The following is a 9,528-nucleotide window of genomic DNA, read 5'->3' as shown; positions in this document are numbered from 1 at the left end:
TTTCCGGGGGGTCCCGAGGCACCTGACAAACGAAGCCCGCCTCCGAGAAGAACCCTGTTTCACTCAAGTAACGTTGTGTCTCGTGGCAGCGGTCTGCGAAGAGGTGGCCAGGCTCTTCCAGCCGACTGTTGTCACCAGCGGCAGTGCCAGTCCATTATAGGTACCAGTCCTCTTGACGCTGCCACGGCGACTGAAGAAGTTTGACATTCATGGATCCGAGCTGTTTCACTTCGTTCACCCATGTGAATTCTGGCGACAGTCCGCGTTAAACGGCCACATCGGCCCTTCTCGCGACTCCTGCAGACACTCATGTGGGCAGATGCACTCCGCGGCACGGAAGGCGGTCACACACTGTGCGACAGGACCGTGTTACTGCGAAGGGGATATTCATTGCGTGGCGCTGCAACTGAGGCTCGACGCTGGCCGCGGGTCGGAACAGGACTCTTCTAGGTCTGCGGCCGAACACAGGAATACACGTACTGCACGCCTGCGTGACACGAGGGTCACGACGGTGGGGACTTGCAACGGTAAGAGTTGAATCCCAACACTGTCGACTGCAGACGAAAATGAGGTTTCATGGTCGGCTGGTGAACCCGAAGAGGATGCGGCTGCGGTTCTCTCGTTTGAGGTTCAACCTGGTTACTTCTTCAAGTGTTCTCCCCCACCGAACTGTCGGCTCCCGTGAATTCACCAATGATCGACCTGTTTTCCCGGACACTTCTTCCTTGCTCAGCTTTCTGTCAATCTGTCTCGTAAGAAGATTCTCCGGCTCTTCTGGCGGAAGTGGTGCGCTGACCGCCGAAGGACACGCACATTTGGAGACTTGCTTGCCTGACTGTGTCAACGGCCCCTCATTCTCGAAGTGTGGGTATGAGTCACTGCCCGACACCTTTGCTTCACTCCCGGGGATTCCTCCGCCCGCCTGAAGAGTAATACATATCCCGTTTTCGCCAGTGATTGCCGTGTGACCTGTTTGATAGGGTGACCGTAACGACTTCTTGGCTGCCGTGCCGAGCGTCACTCCGGACACAGGGTGCTCACGGTCTTTCTCGTGGTGCTTTGTCTTCGACGACAGTGTGGATGCAGTTAGAAGAGGTCCCTGCCGGACTGTCCGGGAAAATTCCGGCTGTGAAAAAGAACCTTCGTTGACTTCCTTCACAGCAGCAAAACGATGCTGTTCTTCCGAGCCTGATGAGTTCGAGTAACTCAAAAGAGTGTCAGTTGCTGTTGTTTGGTCGGTGGCTTTTTCGTGGTCCCGTGCCTTGATCGGTGCACTCATCTGACACCCATGTTCTGTGTGGGTTCCCGGTCTGTCGGAGAAAGGGCCCTCAACCGTTTTTCCAGTGAGATGAGTCAGTCGATATCTGAGGACAGAGTCGGATGCTGCCGCAGTTGTACGTCCAGCCTGCAGTCTTGCAATGCTCCTGACGTGGAGAGGGCTGTATAGAGCTGAGATACACACAAGGAAGAGTCGCCACCCCTCATTCAATGAATCTTCCGCCTTTTCGTCTCCAGTACAAAGGACATCACAACAAACCCCCGAAGCAGGAGCCGTTGTGGGAACTTGCCGTACCGTATAGGGGCCAACGTCCTGGGAGCTGCTGAAATCCCTAAGGAGTCCTAGTGCATGATGCCTTTCTCTATGCATTCAGATACATATAGTAATACTGTCACAGTCATGATTCCATGTACGTATACACAAACATGTGAACGATGTGTTCACGTCATCACAACCTCGTAAGTGTTCACATCCACTCAGTCATCGGCGCACGGCCACCACCTAGTGTCTGGGCGCAATCTTCTTGTGTAGAACAAGGCTCCTCACCAGATCTCGCTTGTCCCTTAGAACACATACGGCCCACCGTCGCAGTGACTCACATCCACCCTGCGGCCGCCGCAGCAGCTTTTTCCCCCCATATAGACTGAACAGCCCTCCACTCAACCCTCAACCGAAGGTAATACCGCAGATCGCAGCTAGATCACGTAGCGGAATAACCCTATATGTAGAGATCATTTCTCCGCAGAAATGAATTGGGAAGGGGGCTAATTATCGATGAATAAAGTTCAACTGTTGGCCACCAACGAACCTTGGTGGCCGACAGTTGAACCGAGGCGGAACAACAGGCACCAACGGCCAGCTGTCAATCCAGGCATCATCGTCTTTTAGCTCCGTGCTACATAGTATGGGAAAAACTGGTGGCCCACCATCTGCCACACGGACTCCCCTGTCTTTTCTTTTCGCGAAAGGAAGCACGCGTCTCCACACAGACAGTAGACCGACACACCCATACAACACAGACGGATCCATCTCTTTCTATCTAACTTTCGACTGCTTTTCCTTTCTTCGATGAGAGATATCCTGAAGACGCACCAACGCATCACTAGCCAGATAATCTGAGGTGTTCACCTCATCCTTGATACGAAAAGAAAAAAAAAACGACAACAACAGATATGGAGAGGCATGGCTCTTGAAAATACATACGCTCCCTCGCTTCCTCCAGCGCTGGTCTGCGTACATCTCTGTATTACCCCACCTTGCGCGAGATTCCACTGTTCTCCTCTGCCTAATCTCGAAAGCGACTCACTTAACAAAGGAAGTTCATATATCCCTTCGTCCCCCGCTTTCGCCTTCTTGTTGCAATGAGAGAGCCGAGTAGTACGTGGATCTTCAGCATCACATGAACTAGTGCTACCGGCCAACATAGACGGAGAATGACCACGGGACGTCAGCAGTTCGGCGGGAACCCACATATCAAGGGCAAGAGCTTGCGTACTTTCTGCAATCGCCTTACACAGAGTAGACCGGAATCACACACTTCAAACGAACCTGTCTGACACTTCCTAGTCATGAACTCCCCAGGAATATCATCGCATCATAATCAGTTTCGCGGAGATAAGGAAAGTTGGTGACTGCCTTCTATTTGGCAGAGGGTGGAAGACCGGTCACCCCGTGGGAAAAGCGCCATTACCTTGATCCTTTTTGTAGAGGACAGACACAAAATCCACACACTGAAAAGCTTCTGTCTCGGCGGAAACGCTACAAAGAGATTTTGTTTCATCAGCGTTCAAAAGCTTTCTTGGGAAAGGTCGTGCCTTCATAGAACGAACCGTTGGAGGGAGTGAATGACCGTCTATCTCATTTAAGGAGATCGCCTTTCACCTCCCGTCCTGACTGATATGTTTACTTTCACGGGTGTCTAAAGCATGTCGGTCCTCTTCAGTGTCATGTAAAGTATCTCCTGGCATGCACCAAATAACTTCTGCTCCGTTACGTCAACACGTTTCCCTAGCAAAAAAACTGGGTTGTTTGATTATTCAGTCCGTGTCACCTGTACCGGCAGGAGCTTCTATGAACGCGGAAGCGGTCCCTACTACGGACAGCGTCTCGTTGAGAGAGAAACACTCCGTCCCCCAGCTATTGCGCACCCTTATCTCCTTGTAGAGACGTCGACTTGGTTTGAAGGACACCCCTTCGCATTTTCTTCAGTAGATTCACTCTGCCCTATTACTACGTCCTTACCTCTTCCCATCGCCTGGCATGAAGCAAACACCGGGCTCTCCAAGCTGCCGCCAAGGCCATAAGACCGTAATCGGCATTTTCATTAGCATGGTCGAATAGAGTTGTGCAAGTGTCACAACTCCAGCAAGATAACATCTCTAAAAACTTCACTTTCCAAGCTTCTCTACTTTTGAAGTCATGTGCTTGGAAATCTGAGATACTTTTTGTTCGCTTGTTAGCAACACGGTTTTTCCTCTCAGATAGAAACAAAGTCGCAGCTGCCTCAACAACCATTGCTACCCCCGCATAAGACTCCACGGATTTTCCTGTCAATGCACAGAAGGAAGGAGAAGAGGTACTGGTGGAGTCACTATAAGAAGGCAAAGAGTAGTTTGCAATTGTTCGAGGCGTTTCAGATGATTGTCTTGCAAAAGAAGAAGGAGAAAACACATCTGAATGTCTCTTCGGACCTATGTTGGAGAAGGAACTATCCGCGTCTTCAAGAGAGTCGAAATCCTCGGCTATGACTTGCTTCTTCCTTCTCATACGATTCTTGGTGATCTGCGCTTCTATTTCATCCAGAAGCTGAGAAAGACACAAAGCTGAAAACAAATCAGACGGTAAACAGATCTTTCTTTTCGAGTCGACCTCCTCCCCAAAACCTTCTTCTTCCCGCCCCTTCCTTTCCCCTCCTGCTTTCATCCAAGAAATCCCTGTGTGTCATTCATGTATCTGAGAAGAAAGAGAGAATGTTGCATCTCCAAAATCAGAGCTCGGAGCGTATCTATCCCATACAATACAAAAGTATAGAACACCCCTTCTTTCGTTTACTCTTGCATCACCGTAACCGCCGCATTCTTCGTCTCCTGCTGTCCTCCGTCGAAAGCAGGATGACGGAGAAAACTCACTCCACCCCCTGCTTCCCAGGGCTCTCCCTTGCCATGCGTTTCCGTTGCCGATAAGCTTCGGCATGCGTGGAAGATGACATGACTTGAACACAGTTGTCTCCTCTTTGAAAGCAAACTGATGAATGAATTCATCATCTACAAGCGAGGGTTTCCTGTGTATAATCTACCTCAGAACACAAGACGGAAACGAAAGCGTAAAGGCCCTCAGCGTAGCATCAGTACTGCCGAGGTGGCCAGATGAAAAGATACTGTTTTAGGAGATTCTCGTCTTCTCGGGATGTCCGTGGGAAATCTACTTGTGCCCAACAGGAAGACCCGCTACACGGTGCAGAGGAACAGAACAGAACGAATGACAAAATAGTCGACAAAAACTGAAGCTCAGTCTTCACATACCGACAGAGCAGTTTAAGTACTTTTGGAGAGATGAGCCTCCTCCCCCTGGAGCACTCCGTAAACATGAAGTACACCACCAAACGTGCCGTGCGTCCACCTATCCAGTCCAACCTGCCTTCATAAACATCGCGTATATCACCTCTACTCGCAGGTATCTTCTGTCTTCGCTACTTTTTGTAAGCTCTTCTTCCGAATGACTATCACTCCTACCCCGCTATCCTCTTGTACACATGTCGTCAGCTGCCCGGAGCCAACATCACGGTTGTATCTTTCATGAGAAACGACGTGTCCGGCTTCTCCTTGGAAAGAGTGAGAATGAAAACGCTATGGAACACCGCACACGATCTCTTCGGAAGGTTTCGACAAAAAGACGAGAGAGACTTCCAGTTTCGACGTTCACACTCGCACCACCACTCTGTCCTATCTAAGCATTTGCAACACGTCTATTGTTAGAGCGGAGTAAAAAGAAAGATACATACACGATAACCAGGCACATAGTTTCGACTACGTACTAAAGTTCACGCACTATGTTCTTGATAGAGTGAAGTGATTTCGTAGCAATACAAAGAACCACATAGAGAAATAGACTTCCTTTCTTTGATACCGTACAACATAGGTCTTCACTCCTACCCTCACCGCTTTCTCTCCTTAATCCGTTCAGATCAAGGCAGGCTCTTACTTCCTAGTGATCGTCCGCGTCATAGCCTCCACCTCTCTCTTCCAACCTACTTACCTACCTTCCAGTCTAAAGTGAAGAAAGGACCTCCGGCTGCAGAAGAAAGTTTTCTATTTTCTTCTCTTTCGCATTGATGGGCCTTAGAGACAACAACTCTCTGGACTTCACAAACTGCTTGTACACCCAGAAATATAGCCTGTAGAATCCAGTTACTCCAAGAGGAGTTCAGAAGAGTCTCCTCTCCTCTCTCCGTAGGTTCTTTTCCTTCACACGCAGCTGCGGATAACGAGACATTCTCAGACGGCTTTCCTTCTGTAGTGTGGCTTCGAAGCTTCAGAAGACAAGGTGTGAAGAGACCCGATGTGTCGGTGGTCTCGGGTCTCTTCCACTGTGTTGTTTCCATGACATAGAGAAAGTCACACAGACTGTATAGACACTCCATAGGGTATCCTGCCATTAGGCTACTTCGCATATGTAAGAGTTTAAGATCTCCATACACATGACGGATCATACTCCCGTTACGTGAATTGAAGAGAGAGCATAATCGACCTGCCGACGAGCTGTTTGAAAGACAAAACTTCCTCATTGTAGGAAACCTCAGAGGCGACCTATCTGAAGAATGATAAAAGAAAGAAGTTTGATCTTGAATGCCTTCTCCTCCTTGGAACTCATCTACACCTCGTAAACACGTGAAGTCATCAGCTGCTGTTGTCCTCTCAGATGTACAAGAAGGCCCTAAAGCGTTTTCTCCCTTTCCCGAATCTCTCTGAAGAGACGTGTGATTGTATGCGGAAGGTAAAGAATAGAGAAAGCGCCACTTCCTCTTCTGTTTCAAGTGAACTGCACGACTTAATGCCGCGAAGAGAGAAGATGAAACGAAGACATGCGAGGGAAGAAAACCCCTTCGGAATGATAATGGTAAAAGTCTTGAGAAAGATGAGCTAGTTAGGGGGCTGAGTTGAGCACCATTCGGTGAGGAGAATGAACCATCAGAAGAAGATAGAAAGGAAGAGAATGAAGAAGAGAGATTTTGACGACAACGTTCTCCTGTAAATGATGATGATGATGGTGACACGGAGCAAAGCCTGTTTCGGGGAGACGTCCACGGGTAATAACGAAAGAGAAGTTCCCTTGAATGTCGTTTGAAGAGCCGTCCTCGAGACAGGAGATTGAGACTAGATAAAGCTACTACCGAAGCGGAACACCATCGACATGAAAGTCCCTCGGCCATGGCCGAGACATAGAGCCCAACAAAGCTGTCAGAGACACAAAGACGAGAAGGAGAACAAAGCACGAAGAGAAGGCAAGGAAGACAGAGGATAAACGAGTAGAGGAAAAGAGACTTCCTACTGAGGCGATCTCGCACTGAATAACAACAGGGCTTGCATGCACTCATGAGCATGAGAAAGACGGGTTCTAAAGCCTCGAAACAGACTAGGTGCGATATGGACCTGTGAGGGGAACAACCACAATAAGCGTAGAATAACAAACAGCTCATCGTGATAACTCCAAAACCGCGAGGAGGACGTACAGAAGCCCCGTGAGACGTGTTCATACAGAAAGAACTATTACAGAAGCTAGGGGCCCTGTGACACTCATGAAGAGATGAAATGTTCCTTGTATTTCAAACTTCATTAGTTCTGTCGATACTTCATCCAGTACTACTCCACCAGATACGAATGGGATAAAAAAACAAGGGAGAGGCGTGCCCGGTTCTGTCACCCTTATTTTCCCTGGATGTACCGAAACATGCGTTCGAGAAGAAAGTTGTTAGACGAGCACGAGGACGATTGACACACTCATATGCATGCAGACATAGGTACAGGTATAGAAAACTATCGCTGGACAGAGAAAGATCGTGAGTTATAGAGAGAGACGTGGATAGAATGACGCAGTACACATAGAACCTAAGGGGTAACGCATATACAACTGTGGCGGAAGGAAAGATACCTGTTAGTAGGAAACTACACAGACTTACGACGATAGCAAGGAATACGGGCAGCACGTCAGGATATGAAACAAAGACGGCAAGGGAGGTTTATCGTCATCATGAGATTCCTATTTCTTACTTCGATGGATTACACCGAAGAGATTTCACTGCATATTCGCGTGCTTTGAACATCAGGAAAGTGTCTCCCTTGGTTGTAGAAGGATTTGGTCCTCCTTGGAGGTTAGAGAAACCATCTTGTCCTCGTCTGCATGCGAGGGAAGAGAAGTTGTCTATGAAACAATCCTTCTGTTCTTGTCTTTCTTCCTCTAGCGGTGGAGACGAATGAACTTGAGAGGATCCGTGTCTTGGAAGTGACGAAGCTTTTTGTTTTGCACGGAGAGAAGAAGAGGCGAAGAGAGGGTTGCCAGTTGCGTTGCGCGGAGAAGAAGAAGAAGAGCAAAAAGCTGACGAAGAATGAGATGAACTGAACTCAACTGAAGAAGGAGATACTGGAGGGCCTCGCCAACGGTTAAAAGAGAAAGATAACGGTTCTTGTAAAGTTATATCACTATCCCTATGACCACCCGTACTCTTGGAGAAAACCGTCTTGTCTCCGCTTCTGCTATGAGTACGAGCTACATCATCATGTGCTCCTCTCTCTTCACCCTCATTGTTTAGAGTAGCAACAGCAGATGCACGAGAACCACCGCCATCCCAGATCTCAGGGTGAGGCTCCCCCTTCGCTTTTGATGTCTCTCCCGCCTTTCTCCTCTGCGAAGCCGAAAATGAAGCAAACCTGTTAGACTTTCTTTCAAGACGAGGAAGCAGATGTTGTCTCTTCTCGAGTGCTGCAATGAGGTCAGGATCACTAGACGAATCGAGGAAAAGAGAAGCGATCCTGTTGAAAAAGATGATGAAGGGGCAGGCGCAAGAGACACAAGCAAACAGACAGAATGGGAAGGAAGAAAGAAAGAACGCGAGTGAAGGAGCAAGCGAAAAACAAAGAGAACGAGCTAGAGAAGCCACACTCAGTGAGAATAGAGATGTACTGGAGGCGCATGGTCTTCACTCAAGAAATCTGAACCTCATATGGATAGATAGAGAGGTTGAAGAAAGATAGATCGATGAGCAGATTGAAGATAGATAGACTGATAGATTCAACATAGGGAGATAGACTTCCATGGGAGGGAATGTCAGACTAGGGCGAGAGCCACCATGGCCATGTGTAGGCCCATGCCTATTAGCATACTTCATAGTGCTCTTTAGAAGGCGAAGGGGACTAACCATCTTGTGTTCGTCATGGTTTCTCATACGTACACCTTTTCACAGCATCTACCTCGAAAAGACAGGTATCATATACGTCTTGCTACCCCAAATAACGGAAGGAATAGAGGAACTAGTAGTGAGATGTCTTTTTGCAGCAGGAAGTCTTTCGAGGAACTCGACAGGAACAACCTAATATGACAAGGATAATGAAAAGAGAACTACGCACGTGATGCTTTGTTTACCTTGCATAGACAGTTGATTTCTCTCGCCGTCCTCTTGCCTTCCTCAAAGCTTCACCGTAAAAGGCCTGAGCTATCGCCCAGTCCTGGAAACGTCGAGCGGTATCTCCAGAGGAAACAGCCGACAAAACTCCTACCCCGCGGGCACGCCGCCCGTTCGTCATTCTTCAGAAAGACAAGAAAAAGGTGGGAGAGCCGTCCTCCGACAACAAAGATCTGAAAAAGCGTCACCAAAACCAAAGGAAGGAACCAGCAGCACGTAAAGACCCGATTTGAGGTGCGCTACTGTGCATACATACACCAGCTCACAAGGGGCTGTTGGCAATCGATTCTACGAAGAGCATCGACAATCCCAAGAAACGCCTTGTCCTGACCAGTACGACCAGAACGGAAAAGCAAACTAGGCACCTACCGATGGTGCTACAAGAAAAGCGATGGGAGAGGTCCGACAAGCGAAAAAAGAGTAAAAAAAAAAAACACGGATAGATACATCCGAACAATGCTCACGCCGTACTTGAGAAAGGTGAGAAGAGATTCAGAATGGAGATACAATTGCTCAAGCAAGGAATTCGTTGAGTGGAGGGGATCGCTAGCCAGAAAGCAACAGTTGTCACTCA

General features: G+C 48.4%; 1 protein-coding gene across 1 annotated transcript; it reads right to left on the bottom strand.

Annotated features, from left to right (window-relative positions):
• Positions 1 to 1,436: 1,436 nt before the first annotated feature.
• Positions 1,437 to 9,525, bottom strand: CSUI_002290 (uncharacterized protein). The gene is made up of 6 exons (XM_068062492.1): positions 8,915 to 9,525; positions 7,546 to 8,304; positions 5,538 to 6,732; positions 3,521 to 4,101; positions 2,586 to 2,787; positions 1,437 to 1,449 (listed from the first exon to the last, which is right to left on the bottom strand). Exons 1-4 carry the CDS (start codon positions 9,073 to 9,075, stop codon positions 4,069 to 4,071), a joined length of 2,148 nt encoding a protein of 715 aa, XP_067925532.1. The 5' UTR covers positions 9,076 to 9,525; the 3' UTR covers positions 1,437 to 1,449; positions 2,586 to 2,787; positions 3,521 to 4,068.
• Positions 9,526 to 9,528: the final 3 nt, after the last annotated feature.

The sequence above is a fragment of the Cystoisospora suis genome (genome assembly GCF_002600585.1).
Source record: "Cystoisospora suis strain Wien I chromosome Unknown contig_972, whole genome shotgun sequence".
Classification (NCBI taxonomy): Eukaryota; Apicomplexa; class Conoidasida; order Eucoccidiorida; family Sarcocystidae; genus Cystoisospora; species Cystoisospora suis.
This window is presented reverse-complemented; position numbering and strand designations above follow the sequence as displayed.